Here is a 15,538-nt window from a genome sequence, read left to right as displayed (position 1 = left end):
TAAGGTCTTGGTCTTTCTCTGTCAAAAATAATGACAAGTGAATATCGGGAGGTGTAGTTTCCCAAGGTCTTGGTCTTTCTCCGTCAAAAATAACAAGTGAATACTGGGAGCTGTAGTTTCCCAAGGTCTTGGTTTTTTCCCCGTCAAAAATAACGAGTGAATTTCAGGACCTGTAGTTTCCCAAGGTCTTGGTCTTTCTCCATCAAAAATAACGAGTGAATCCTGGGAGCTGTAGTTTCCCAAGGTCTTGGTCTTTCTCCATCAAAAATAACGAGTGAATTTCAGGAGCTGTAGTTTCTCAAGGTCTTGGTCTTTCTCCATCAAAAAGTACAAATGACAACGAGCGAATCCTGGGAGCTGTAGTTTCCCAAGGTTTTGTTCTTTCTCCCCAAAAGAGAAAGAACTACAACTGAATCCTGGGAGCTGTAGTTTCCCAAGGTCTTGGTCTTTCTCCATCAAAAATAACGAGTGAATCCTGGGAGCTGTAGTTTCCCAAGGTCTTGGTCTTTCTCCATCAAAAATAACAACGAGTGAATTTCAGGAGCTGTAGTTTCCCAAGGTCTTGGTCTTTCTCCGTCAAAAATAATGACAAATGAATATTGGGAACTGTAGTTTCCCAAGGTCTTGGTCTTTCTCCGTCAAAAATAACGATGAGTGAATATCAGGAGCTGTAGTTTCCCAAGGTCTTGGTCTTTCTCCGTCAAAAATAACGAGTGAATCCTGGGAGCTGTAGTTTCCCAAGGTCTTGGTCTTTCTCCATCAAAAATAACGAGTGAATTTCAGGAGCTGTAGTTTCCCAAGGTCTTGGTCTTTCTCCGTCAAAAATAATGACAAGTGAATATTGGGAACTGTAGTTTCCCAAGGTCTTGGTCTTTCTCCGTCAAAAATAACGACGAGTGAATATCAGGAGCTGTAGTTTCTCAAGGTCTTGGTCTTTCTCCATCAAAAAGTACAAATGACAACGAGCGAATCCTGGGAGCTGTAGTTTCCCAAGGTTTTGTTCTTTCTCCCCAAAAGAGAAAGAACTACAACTGAATCCTGGGAGCTATAGTTTCCCAAGGTCTTTGTAGTTTGATCTCATCAAAGAGTGCAAACTACAACTCCCGGAGTCCCATAGCATCGAGCCGCAGCAAGGTGCATTTGTTCTACAGCGCAGACGCACCCTTGGTCAAACTACAACTCCCAGGATCCCATAGTATCAAGCTGGGGAAGTTCAAGTGGGGCCAAACTGCGTTAATTCGACAGCGTAGTTGCGCTCAAGGTCTCCACTTGATGCTCCGAGCACATCTGATCTCGTTGCCTGCGCACTAGATCTCCCAGGCTTCACCTTGCAAAACCGTGTTGTTTAGTCAAGCCGTCCAAAGTTTGTTTAAGGCTCCGGAGTTGCCCCTGGCAATGACATTTACGGGGAGGGAAACCAGGAGGCGCACGCATGTCTCTCTGCATGTGTGTGTTAGGTCTTTTATTGTTTATTTTCGTTGCACCATCTTTGGAAAATACAAAAACGACAAGCATGCGTCCTTCCCGCCCCCTCCCCAACATCACCCCCCCCCCCCAACCACAAAAACACCTGAAAATGTCACAATCTCATAAAGGTCCCCACCCCCTAAAACCATTCCTTTTCGTCCAGTGCAAAATTCCGCCCGGTGTGACTCATCCTAGAAATCCCACCACCTTGAGTCCCTTCCGCATTACACAGTTATACCAGTTTCGTTCCGCTTGAACCGCCTGAGTTTCACAACACGTCGCGTTCACCGCCCGAGAGAGCCAAACTATAAATCCCAGGATTCCGTGGCAGTGGAATAACAGCCCATAGGGCTATTTTGGGGATCCTACGAGAGGGTACCCTCTTTCTCTCCTTCCATCCAGGCAGTGATTTGATTGACAGTCAGATCCAAAAAGGGAATGGCGTCTCTTTCCTTACGCATTGCACAATCCTATCGGGGACCAATGGATTCAAATGGAGAGACGAGACGTATATCCATAGGTCTACTGGTGCAAGATGTTCTCCTTCCAGGTATTCCTTTCCAAGATAGTCCCTTGAAGGATAATAGAATCCTATATGGGACCCTCAAAGGTCATCTAGACCAACCCCATTCTAATAGTTGGCCCCCACTAATCAAAATGCATCCAGACAGAGAAAAGGGAGTCACAAACTCATGTATCCATAGGTCTAATAATATAAAACGATGCAAGATGTTCTCCTTCCAGATATTCCTGTCTAAGATAGTCACTCTAAGGATCATGACATCTTGGAGGGGAGCCCCCAAAGGTCATCTACACCAACCCCATTCTAAAATTTGGTCCCCATGAATTAAAACGAACCTGGAGAGAGAAAATATCTAATAATATAAAATGATGCAAGATGTTCTCCTTCCAGATATTCCTTTCCAAGATAGTCCCTTGAAGGGTAATAGAATCATATACGGGACCCCTGAAGGTCATCTAGACCAACCCCATCCTAAAATTTGGTCCCCAAGAATTAAAACGAACCTGGAGAGAGAAAATGTCTAATAATATAAAATGATGTAAGATGTTCTACTTGCAGATATTCCTTTTCAGGATAATCCCAGACTCCTAAGGGCTCTCCAAAGGTCACCTAGACCAACCCCATCCTAAAATTTGACCCCCATGAATTAAAACAGATATATGGAGAGAAAAGGGAAGCACAAAACCATGTATCCAGAGGTCTAATAATACAAAATGGTGTAAGATGTTCTGCTTCCAGATATTCCTTTCCAAGGTAGTCCCTTGAAGGATAATAGAATCCTATACGGGACCCCCAAAAGGTCATCTAGACCAACCCCATTCTAAAATTTGGTCCCCATGAATTAAAACGAACCTGGAGAGAGAAAATATCTAATAATATAAAATGATGCAAGATGTTCTCCTTCCAGGCATTCCTTTCCAAGATAGTCCCTTGAAGGATAACAGAATCCTATACGGGACCCCCAAAAGGTCATCTAGACCAACCCCATTCTAAAATTTGGTCCCCATGAATTAAAACGAACCTGGAGAGAGAAAATATCTAATAATATAAAATGATGCAAGATGTTCTCCTTCCAGGCATTCCTTTCCAAGATAGTCCCTTGAAGGATAACAGAATCCTATACGGGACCCCCAAAGGTCATCTAGACCAACCTCATTCTAAAATTTGGCCTCCACTAATCAAAACGGATCCGGAGAGAGAAAAGGGAGTCACAAACCCGTATATTCATGACTAATAATATAAAATAGTGTAAGATGTTCTGCTTCCAGATATTCCTTTTTGAAATAGTCACTCTAAAGATCATAACATCTTGGAAGGGATCCCCCAAAGGTCATCTAGACCAACCCCATTCTAAAATTTGGTCCCCATGAATTAAAATGGACCTGGAGAGAGAAAATGTCTAATAATATAAAATGATGCAAGATGTTCTCCTTCCAGATATTCCTTTCCAAGATAGTGCCTTGAAGGATAATAGAATCCTACACGGGACCCCCAAAGGTCATCTAGACCAACCCTGTTCTAATAGTCAGTCCCCACTAATCAAAATGCATCCAAACAGAGAAAAGGGAGGCACAAACCAATGGTGTAAAATGTTCTGCTTCCAGATATTCCTTTCCAAGGTAGTCCCTTGAAGGATAATAGAATCCTATATGGGACCCCCAAAAGGTCATCTAGACCAACCCCATTCTAAAATTTGGTCCCCATGAATTAAAATGAACTTGGAGAGAGAAAATGTCTAATAATATAAAACGATGCAAGATATTCTACTTCCAGATATTCCTTTTCAAATAGTCACTCTGAGGATCATAACATCTTGGAAGGGAGCCCCCAAAGGTCATCTAGACCAACCTCATTCTAAAATTTAGGCCCCATGGATTAAAACGAACTTGGAGAGAGAAAATATCTAATAATATAAAATGATGCAAGATGTTCTCCTTCCAGGTATTCCTTTCCAAGATAGTGCCTTGAAGGATAATAGAATCCTACACGGGACCCCCGAAGGTCATCTAGACCAACCCCCTTCTAATAGTCGGCCCCCACTAATCAAAATGCACCTGGACAGCGAAAAGGGAGGCACAAACCAATGGTGTAAGATGTTCTGCTTCCAGATATTCCTTTTCAAATAGTCACTCTGAGGATCATAACATCTTGGAAGGGAGCCCCCAAAGGTCGTCTAGACCAACCCCATTCTAAAATCTGGTCCCCATGAATTAAAATGAACCTGGAGAGAGAAAATGTCTAATAATATAAAATGATGCAAGATGTTCTCCTTCCAGATATTCCTTTCCAAGATAGTGCCTTGAAGGATAATAGAATCCTACACGGGACCCCGAAGGTCATCTAGACCAACCCTGTTCTAATAGTCGGCCCCCACTAATCAAAATGCATCCAAACAGAGAAAGGGGAGGCACAAACCCATGTATCCATAGGTCTAATAATACAAAATGGTGTAAGATGTTCTGCTTCCAGATATTCCTTTCCAAGATAGTCACCCTAAGGATCATAACATCTTGGAAGGGAGCCCCCAAAGGTCGTCTAGACCAACCTCATTCTAAAATTTGGGCCCCATGAATTAAATGAACCTGGAGAGAGAAAATGTCTAATAATATAAAATAATGTAAGATGTTCTGCTTCCAGATCATTCCTTTTCAGGGAGATCCCAGACTTCTAGAAGGACTCTCCAAAGGTCATCTAGACCAGCCCTGTTCTGAAATTTGGGCCCCATGGATTAAAACGAACCTGGAGAGAGAAAATGTCTAAGAATATAAAATGATGGAAGATGTTCTGCTTCCAGATCATTCTTTGTCAGGGAGATCCCAGACTCCTAGAAGTGTTCTCCAAAGGTCATCTAGACCAGCCCATTCCACCATGCAAGGAAGGCACTGCCAAAGCCCTCCTGGAAGAGGCCCAACCAAGCTCTGTAGATAGGATTCCAAGATTGGAACATGTTCTGCTTCCAGATCATTCCTTTTCAGGATGATCCCAGACTTCTAGAAGGTCTCTCCAAAGGTAATCTAGACCAGCCCCATTCCACCATGCAAGGAAGGCACCGCCAAAGGCCTCCCAAAAGAGGCCCATCCAACCTCTGTGGATAGGATTCCAAGATTGGAAGATGTTCTGCTTCCAGATCATTCCTTTTCAGGGAGATCCCAGGCTCCTAGAAGGACTCTCCAAAGGTCATCTAGACCAGCCCCATTCCGCCATGCAAGGAAGGCACTGCCAATCTTTCCTGGAAGAGGCCCATCCAACTTCTATGGATAGGATTCCAAGATTTGAAGATGTTCTGCTTCCAGATAATTTGTTTTCAGGGAGATCCCAGACTCCTAGAAGGGCTCTCCAAAGGTAATCTAGACCAGCCCCATTCCACCATGCAAGGAAGGCACTGCCAATCCTTCCTGGAAGAGGCCCATCCAACCTCTATGGATAGGATTCCAAGATTTGAAGATGTTCTGCTTCCAGATAATTTGTTTTCAGGGAGATCCCAGACTCCTAGAAGGACTCTCCAAAGGTCATCTAGACCAGCCCCATTCCGCCATGCAAGGAAGGCACTGCCAATCTTTCCTGGAAGAGGCCCATCCAACCTCTATGGATAGGATTCCAAGATTTGAAGATGTTCTGCTTCCAGATAATTTGTTTTCAGGGAGATCCCAGACTCCTAGAAGGGCTCTCCAAAGGTCATCTAGACCAGCCCCATTCCACCATGCAAGGAAGAAGCCCATCCAACCTCTGTAGATAGGATTCCAAGATTTGAAGATGTTCTGCTTCCAGATATTCCTTTTCAGGGAGATCCCAGGCTCCTAGAAAGACTTTCCAAAGGTCATCTAGACCAGCCCCATTCCACCATGCAAGGAAGGCACCGCCAAAGGCCTCCTGGAAGAGGCCCATCCAATCTCTGTAGATAGGATTCCAAAATTGGAAGATGTTCTGCTTCCAGATGATTTGTTTTCAGGAGGATCCGACTCCTAGAAGGGCTCTCCAAAGGTCATCTAGACCAGCCCCATTCCACCATGCAAGGAAGAAGCCCATCCAACCTCTGTAGATAGGATTCCAAAATTGGAAGATGTTCTCCTTCCAGATCATTCCTTTTCAGGGAGATCCCAGACTCCTAGAAGGGCTCTCCAAAGGTCATCTAGACCAGCCCCATTCCACCAGGCAAGGAAGGCACCGCCAAAGCCTTCCTGGAAGAGGCCCATCCAACCTTTGTGGATAGGATTCCAAAATTGGAAGATGTTCTGCTTCCAGATCATTCCTTTTCAGGGAGATACCAGACTCCTAGAAGGGCTTTCCAAAGGTCATCTAGACCAGCCCCATTCCACCATGCAAGGAAGAGGCCCATCCAACCTCTGTAGATAGGGATTCCAAAATTGGAAGTTCTCCTTCCAGATCATTCCTTTTCAGGGAGATCCCAGACTCCTAGAAGAGCTCTCCAAAGGTCATCTAGACCAGCCCCTCTGCCAAAGCCCTCCCAAAAGAGGCCCATCCAACCTCAGTGGAGGAAGGCACTGCCAAAGCCCACCCAGAAGAGGTCCTTCCAACCTCCATCAAAAGGATTCCAAAGATGGATCCTGACTGTCATCCAAATCGGGTCTCGAACCCGTTTACGTGGATTTTAGTGCAAATGTGGACAGATAAATTACCCGACGGCAAGGAGAGCAAAGGGAGGCCCCTTCCCCGCAATTTCCCGGTCAGCTGCCGTTCCTCGTTCTACCCGCCTTATTCCTCGACATTCTCGGCCTGTGCAACCTTCCGCCTTTAAATATAGATATATTTTTTAATAGAGATAGATCTGGATAATATATATATTGTGATCGCTCTTCATATAGAGACCTCTGCAAAATATACCTCTCTCGCTTCGCCACCTGACTCGTTTTCCTTTTCCGTCTGCCCACGAGTGCCCCTTCCCTATCCCACAAACCTCCAAAAATGTGTTTAATAGGTCCCAAACCCCATCTGCCCCAATGACCCCCAACGCCCCCCAATTGCACCGCTGCTCCCCTCCCCCCCCCACTTTCCCCTTTTTCTCTATCCGAGGCGCCACTGGAGGATGCTGGTGTCCGTCCCGCCGGTGGAGAGGAGCAGGCTGTCGTCGTGGAGGAAGGCAATGTTGGTGACGTGGCTGCTGTGGCCGCTGTACGTGTAGCTGGGCGCCTGGAAGGAAACCAAATGATAGAAGAGTTGAAGGGGACCTCCAAAGGTCATCCAGTCCAACCCCTAAGGAGACTCCACTGGACCTCCAGTAAGTCCATATTCCGCTACAGTTGGAAGGGAACCCCAAAGGTCATCCAGTCCACCCACTAAGGAGACTCCACTGGACGTCCAGTAGGTCTATATTCCACTATCATTGGAAGGGAACCCCAAAGGTCACCCAGTCCAACCCCTAAGGAGACTCCAATGGACCTCCAGTCAGTCTATATTCCACTACAGTTGGAAGGGAACCCCAAAGGTCATCCAGTCCACCCACTAAGGAGACTCCACTGGACCTCCAGTCAGTCCATATTCCTCTATAGTTGGAAGGGAACCCCAAAGGTCATCCAGTCCAACCCCTAAGGAGACTCCACTGGACCTCCAGTAAGTCCTTATTCCGCTACAGTTGGAAGGGAACCCCAAAGGTCATCCAGTCCACCCCCTAAGGAGACTCCACTGGACCTCCAGTCAGTCTATATTCCACTAGAGTTGGAAGGGAACCCCAAAGGTCATCCAGCCCAACCCCTAAGGAGACTCCAATGGAGCTCCAGTCAGTCCATATTCCACTACAGTTGGAAGGGAACCCCAAAGGTCATCCAGTCCAACCACTAAGGAGACATCACTGGACGTCCAGTAGGTCTATATTCCACTATCGTTGGAAGGGAACCCCAAAGGTCACCCAGTCCAACCCCTAAGGGGACTCCAATGGACCTCCAGACAGTCTATATTCCACTATAGTTGGAAAGGAAGCCCAAAGGCCATCCGGTCCAACCTCTAAGGAGACTCCACTAGACCTTGAGTCGGTCCATATTCCACTACAGTTGGAAGGGAACCCAAAGGTCATCCAGTCCAACCCCTAAGGGGACTTCAATGGACCTTGAGTCAGTCTATATTCCACTATACTTGGAAGGGAACCCCAAAGGTCATGTAGTCCAAATCCGAAGTGAACTCCAATGGACCCCCCAAGTCCATCTATATTCCAGTATAGTTGAAAGGGATCCCCAAAGCTCATTCAGTCCAACCCCTAAGGGGACTCCAATGGATCTCGAGTCAGTCTATATTCCACTACAGTTGGAAGGGAACTCCAATGGTCATCTAGTCCAACCCCTAAGGAGACACCACTGGACCTCCAGTTAGTCTATATTCCACTACAGTTGGAAGGGAACCCCAAAGGTCATCCAGTCCAACCCCTAAGGAGACTCCACCGGACCTCCAGTCAGTCTATATTCCACTACAGTTGGAAGAGAACCCCAAGGGTCATCCAGCCCAACCCCTAAGGGGACTCCACTGGACCTCCAGTTAGTCTATATTCCACACGGTTGGAAGGGAACCCCAAAGGTCATCTACTCCAACCCTGGAGGAGACTCCATTGAGTGCCCAGGCAGTCTATATTCCATTAGATTTGGAAGGGACCCTCAATGGCTATCCAGTCCAGCTCTGTCATGTAGGAAAGCACCATTCAAGCCCTCCCAACAGATGGCCATCCAACCTCTGTTGGATCACAGAATCCCAAGGGCCATCCAGTCCCACCCCAATCTGCCAGGCAGGAAGACACAATCCGATCCCTCCCGACAGATGGCCATACAATCTTTGTTGGATCATAGAAACCTAAAGTTGGAAGAGACCCCAAAAACCATCTAGTCTGACCCCCTTTTGCCAGGCAAGAAGACACAATCTGATCCCTCCCGACAGATGGTCATACAATCTTTGTTGGATCATAGAATGCTAAAGTTGGAAGAGACCCCAAAAGCCATCTAGTCCGACCCCCTTTTGCCAGGCAAGAAGACATAATCCAATCCCTCCCGACAGATTGCCATACAATCTTTGTTGGATCATAGAAACCTAAAGTTGGAAGAGACCCCAAAGGCCATCCAGCCCAACCCCTTTTTGCCAAGCTGGAAGACCCCTCCTGACAGATGACCATCTGGTCATAATCTGACCCCTCCTGACAGATGACCATCTGGTCAGAGAAGGGGATTCCAACAGAAGTCTGTTGGAATCCCCTTCTCTGACCAGATGGTCATCCATCAGAAGTATATCTTTCACTAGAGTTGAGCGGGATCCCCCAAAGCCATCCAGTCAACCCTTCTGTTAGGCAGGAAAACGCCATCCAAACCCTCCCGACAGATGGCCAACCAGTTTCTGCTTAAAAAACCCCAGAGATGGGGATTCTGCTACAACTAGAGCTGGAAGAGACTTTATATATCCCTTTAGAGTTGGAAAGGGACCCCCAAAGGCCATCCAGTCCAACCCCCAGGAAGCAGAAGGAGCTTTGGAGGAGAGATTCAGGCCCAAAACTCACCCGTGGCTGGCAGCAGGGATAGGAGAACAAATGCACTTTGCCGAAGTCGTCCGCCGACGCCAAGAGCTTCCCGTCGTGTGAACGGCAGACTGCATTGATGTCCGTGCCGTCCGCGCCTTCCGGCCAGATCCCTGGAAGGACAGAGTTGCAAAGGGGCAATGCAGCGCTCCATCTTCATCTCTTTCCTCCCATCCCTGCAAACGAGGGGACCTTCTAGATGCCCTCAAGGTTCCTACGTAAGACTAAATCCAGAATATGACTCCATCCAAGCCTTGCAAAGGCCATATCGTTGCCACCTGCGGGTGTTTTCGTTAAAACACAACGGTTTGTGAATGTTGACAAAACGTTGGGTTTGTGATAAGAGCTTCGGGAGGTAATTATTACCTTGGAAAGCAAGAGAGACATCGGAAAACAGGAGCCAGCATGGTTCGAATCATGGAATCTGAGAGTCCTTGAATGGACTCCCATCCAGTCGGGGAGGCCCAATCAAAGCCCTCCCGACAGATGGGCATCCAGCCGCCATTAAAAAGCCTCCAGAGAAGGAAAGTATTGCAATTTCAGGTTCTAAATACTTCACTGGAATTGAATGGGACCCCTAAAGGCCATCCAGTCCAAACCCTTCTTCCACGCAAGAAGACACAATCTAAGCTTTCCCAACAGATGGCCATCCAGCTGCCATTTTTAACCCTCCAGAAAAGAAGACTCCACCTGAAATCCCTAGCAGTGGAGTTGGAAGGTACTCCTAAAGGCCATCCAGTCCAACTCCTTTCTTCCATGTAGAACAACACCATCAAAGCCCTCCTGGCAGATGGCCATCCAGCTGCCACTGAAAAACCTCCAGAAAAGGAAAATATTGAAATCCAGGAAGTCAATATTTCACTGGAGTTGAATAGGAACCCTAAAGGCCATCCAGGCCAACCCCTTCTTCCACACAGGAAGACACAATCCAAGCTTTCCCAACAGATAGCCATCCAGCCACCATTAAAAAACTTCCAGAGAAGGGAAGTATTGGATTCTCAGGTTGTTAGTATTTCATTGGAGTCGAATTGGACCCCTAAAGGCCATCCAGTCCAAACCCTTCTTCCACGCAGGAAGACACAATCCAAGTTTTCCCGACAGATGGCCATCCAGCTGCCATTTTTGAACCTCCAGAGAAGAAGAATCCACCAGAAATCCCTAGCAGTGGAGTTGGAAGGTACTCCTAAAGGCCATCCAGTCCAACTCCTTTCTTCCATGTAGAACAACACCATCAAAGCCCTCCTGGCAGATGGCCATCCAGCTGCCACTGAAAAACCTCCAGAGAATGAAAGTATTGGAATCTCAGGTTGTTAATATTTCACTGGAGTTGAATGGGACCCCTAAAGGCCATCTAGTCCAATCCCTTCTTCCACACAGGAAGATACAATCCAAGCTTTCCCGAAAGATGGCAATCCAGCTGCCATGTTTAAACTTCCAGAGAAGAAGATTCCACCCGAAATCCCTAGCAATGGAGTTGGAAGGGATCCCTAAAAGCCATCCAGTCCAACCCCTTTCTTCTGTGTAGGAAGACACAGTCAAAGCCCTCCTGACAGATGGCCATCCAGACTCTGTGCCATAAGAGACTCACCAAAGACCCCAAAGCCTAAGACACAAGTGGCAGTTGCCCACTCCATGTTGCGAACGGCTTCGGCGCTGGTGATCTGCCGGCAGGTAGAAGGGTCCCCTGTTAGGCAAAGGGGAGATTCAAAAAAGAGAGAAAATGTGCATTAATAGTGAGCAGGTACCCCAAAGATATCCAGTTCTATTTGATCTTGAATGCTAAGCAGGGTCAGCCCTGGTTAGGAATTGGATGGGCGACCGCCATCCAATTCCCAAGGGCAGTAGGCTATACACCTGGCTTTTGTTGATTTCCTTACTTGATTGACACTTTCTCTCTAGGAATGTCTCAGTCCTCCCAAGGTTGGCTTCCAAAAGAAAGCCATCACCGTTAGCTGCAGCCGAAAAGGCTAATGCGATTCCATTGATAGGAATGTGCAGAGCGGCTTCTCTTTATGAATGAATGCAATGTCGACGGTTTCACATCCATGTTCCCAGAAGTATTATTCTACAACCTGATTCAAGCTATGAGAGGCGAGTAAGTGATAAAAAGTAAGTGTTACTTTACTAACTCAAAAACACAGTATGTCACAGCAAATGAGATATATATGCTGGATAATAATAGTAATAATAATAATAATAATAATAATAATAAATATTATTATTATTACTTTACTAACACAAAAACACAGTATGTCACAGCAAATGAGATATATATCCTGGATTATTATTATTTATTATTGTTGTTCTTATTATAATTTTATCAGATATGTTTTGATCTGTTGACTACGTTTATTTTTATGTATAGTATGTTTTGTTTACATATTGTTTGTGGGTTTGAGTTCCAATTCAGGAGAGGCGAGTAAGTAATAAAATTATTATTATTATTATTATTATTATTATTATTATTATTATTATTATCTTACTGACACAAAAACACAGTATGTCACAGCAAACGAGATATATATGCTGGGTTATTGTTGTTGTTGTTGTTCTTATTATAATTTTATCAGATATGTTTTGATCTGTTGATTATGTTTATTTTATGTATGGGATGCTTTGTTTACATGTTGTTTGAGGCTTTGAGTTTCGACTGAGGAGAGGCGAGTAAATAATAATAATAATAATAATAATAATATTTTACTGAAACAAAAAAACAGCATGTCACAGCAAATGAGATATATATGCTGGGTTATTGTTGTTGTTGTTGTAATTTTATCAGATATGTTTTGATTTGTTGATTATGTTTATTTTTATGTATGGTATGTTTTGTTTACATGTTGTTTGCCCCTTTGAGTTCTGATTCAGGAGAGGCAAGTAAGTAATATAATTATTATTATTATTATTGTTGTTGTTATTATTATTATTATTTTACTGACACAGAAACACAGCATGTCATAGCAAACAAGATATATATGCTGGGTTATTGTTGTTGTTATAATTTTATCAGATATATTTTGATCTGTTGATTGCATTTATTTTTATGTATGTTGTGTTTTGTTTACATGTTGTTTGCCCCTTTGAGTTCTGATTCAGGGGAAGCGAGTAAGTAATAAAATTATTATTATTATTATTATTATTATTCTGACACAAAAACACAGCATGTCACAGCAAATGAGTTATATATCCTAGATTATTATTATTATTATTATTATTATTATTATTATTATTTATTGTTGTTCTTATTATAATTTTATCAGATATATTTTGATCTGTTGATTATGTTTATTTTTACGTATGGTATGTTTTGTTTACATGTTGTTTGAGGCTTTGAGTTCCGATTCAGGAGAAGCGAGTAAGTAATAAAGTTATTATTATTATTATTATTATTATTATTATTATTATTTTACAGACGGAGAAACACAGCATGTCATAGCAAACAAGATATATATGCTGGGTTATTGTTGTTGTTATAATTTTATCAGGTATGTTTTGATCTGCTGACTATGTTTATTTTTATGTATAGGATGTTTTGTTTACATGTTGTTTGAGGCTTTGAATTGCAATTCAAGAGAGGCAAGTAAGCAATACAATTATTATTATTATTATTATTATTATTATTATTATTATTATTATTTTACTGACACAGAAACACAGCATGTCACAGCAAAAGAGATATATATCCTGGATTATTATTATTATTATTATTATTATTATTATTATCTTACTGACACAAAAACACAGTATGTCACAGCAAATGAGATATATATCCTGGATTATTATTATTTATTATTTATTGGTGTTCTTATTATAATTTTATCAGATATGTTTTGATCTGCTCATTATGTTTATTTTTATATATGGTATGTTTTGTTTACATGTTGTTTGTCGCTTTGAGTCCTGATTCAGAAGAAAAGCAGGACAGAAATAAATAAACAAACAACTATTATTATTATTATTATTATTATTATTATTATTATTCCCCTCCAGTCTCTTAAGGGCTCATCTACACTATAGAGTTAATGTGATTTAATACCACTTTTGACTGTTCAATGCTACGGAGTCCTGGGAATTGGGTCTCTTTCCCTAAAATACTAGGACTTCCAGACCATACGGAAAGGAACCCTTTTGGACTACAACTCCCATAACCCTTCCATCCAGCGATGCTGTTGTTGGGTTGTAGGTTTTTCGGGGTATATGGCCATGTTCTAGAAGCATTCTCTCCTGACGTTTCACCTGCATCTGTGGCAAGCATCCTCAGAGGCTGTGAGGTCTCAACCTCTGAGGATGCTTGCCATAGATTTAGGCGAAACGTCAGGAGAGAATGCTTCTAGAACATGGCCATATAGCCCGAAAAACCTACAACAACCCAGTGATTCCAGCCATGGAAGCCTTCGACAATACGATGTTGTTGTTGTTGTTTACTCACAGTACAAGATTTCATAGTCGCCAGAATTGGTCACCAAACAGCTGCTGTCATAAGCCCAGTCCAGATGAGTGATGAAACTGGAGTGACCCTGGAAACAGTGGAAGAATTACACCATGTAACACAATTTTTGTTCCTGGGTGACAAATATCATTTCCTAATTAGTTCTATCATAAAAACATGAGAAAGGTTGATTCTTGCAGGACATCTTGCAGAACATTTTGCTATAGTCTTTCAATGAATATCTCATCGAGTCTCAACTAATTCAATATAGTTTGTGACAGTTACAAAAACAAAGTTTCTGGAGAAGGACAACTACTTTCAAAATCAGGGCTGCACAATTAAACAGGAAATAACACTTTCAAACCAGGAACAGAATTCTTTTTCCTGCATCTTCGGCAACTCTTTTCCTGCATCTTCTGGATCCAAGTCAAAGTGAAAAATACATAGAGAGCATTGCCCTCTGGTGTCCACATGTGGCATTACAAGGCTTAGCCCATCAGTCTGGTTGGGCCTTAAGATGCATTATGTGCATCTTAGAATCAAAGAGTTGGAAGAGACCTCATGGGCCATCCAGTCCAACCCCATTCTGCCAAGAAGCAGGAATATTGCATTCAAATCACCCCTGACAGATGGCCATCCACCCTCTGTTTAAAAGCTTCCAAAGAAGGAGCCTCCACCACACTCCAGGCAGAGAGTTCCACTGTTGAATGGCTCTCATACTCAGGAAGTTCTTCCTCATGTTCAGATGGAATCTCCTCTCTTGTAGTAAATTGTCATCTCTTGGGAAGACAGGCGGGGAAATGCCAGCGTGTTGGAAGAAGCAAAGACCACCAGCATTGAAGCGTTCGACAGAATGTCACATTGTCCGAGTGCCCAGAGATCACCGCCTTCTAAAGCAGTTACTATACTCCCAACTCAAGAAATGTAATGTTGGTGGAAAGGAAAAGAGATTGGAAGATGGGCTTAAAGCCAACCTTAAAAACTGTGGCAGAGACACTGGGAACAATTCAAAGTGCTGGTGTTAACCTATAAAGCCCTAAACGACTCCGGCCCTGTTTACCTCTCCGAACGTATTCTCCCCTACGAACCATCAAGATTATTAAGACCGTCTGGAGAGTCCCTGCTCTCGGTCCCACCGGCCTCGCTAGCGCGTCTGGTGGGGATGAGGGACAGGGCCTTCTCGGTGGTGGCCCCGCGACTCTGAAACTCTCTCCCACCGGAGATCAGAACCGCCCCTTCTATCCTGACTTTTAGAAAACAGGTGAAGACGTGGTTATGGAGACAGGCTTTTGATGAGTGAGACAACACCCTAAGACATGGATGGAAGGTGATGTATAATTGTTTTTTAGTATGACGATTGACCACTGTAGTTTTGGATATATTTATTGTTTTAATGTGTTACTGTAATATGAACTATGATGTTTTTACCGATTGTATGTGTTTTTATGGTTGGAAACAGGTCTGAGTCCCTCAAAAGAGGTGAGAAGGTCGGTATATAAAACTCTGAAATAAATAAATAATAGGAAGCCCTGGCCCTTAAGTGCTCTAACCGGAGGTCAGCTGTGACCAGCAGTGCTGCAGAATTTGAAGAGGCATGAATGGAGGGCGAAAGGGAGAA

At 43.8% G+C, this 15,538-nt stretch overlaps 1 protein-coding gene across 6 annotated transcripts in view; it reads right to left on the bottom strand.

Annotated features, from left to right (window-relative positions):
* Window positions 1-6,995: 6,995 nt before the first annotated feature.
* LOC132780806 (echinoderm microtubule-associated protein-like 2) overlaps window positions 6,996-15,538 on the bottom strand; it is an 89,396-nt gene continuing 80,853 nt past the window's right edge. For all 6 annotated transcript variants that reach the window (XM_067461805.1, XM_067461804.1, XM_067461806.1 and 3 more), the window contains 4 exons: window positions 13,921-14,008; window positions 11,083-11,178; window positions 9,477-9,607; window positions 6,996-7,138 (listed from right to left, as the gene is read on the bottom strand). In XM_067461805.1, coding sequence (XP_067317906.1) covers window positions 7,013-7,138; window positions 9,477-9,607; window positions 11,083-11,178; window positions 13,921-14,008 — 441 coding nt within the window. In that variant the 3' untranslated portion in view covers window positions 6,996-7,012. The remainder of the gene's footprint in view (window positions 7,139-9,476; window positions 9,608-11,082; window positions 11,179-13,920; window positions 14,009-15,538) is intronic.

This window comes from Anolis sagrei, chromosome Y (genome assembly GCF_037176765.1).
Source record: "Anolis sagrei isolate rAnoSag1 chromosome Y, rAnoSag1.mat, whole genome shotgun sequence".
Taxonomy (NCBI): domain Eukaryota; kingdom Metazoa; phylum Chordata; class Lepidosauria; order Squamata; family Dactyloidae; genus Anolis; species Anolis sagrei.
The sequence above is the reverse complement of the archived record's forward strand: the minus strand, read 5'-3'. Positions and strand labels throughout refer to the sequence as shown.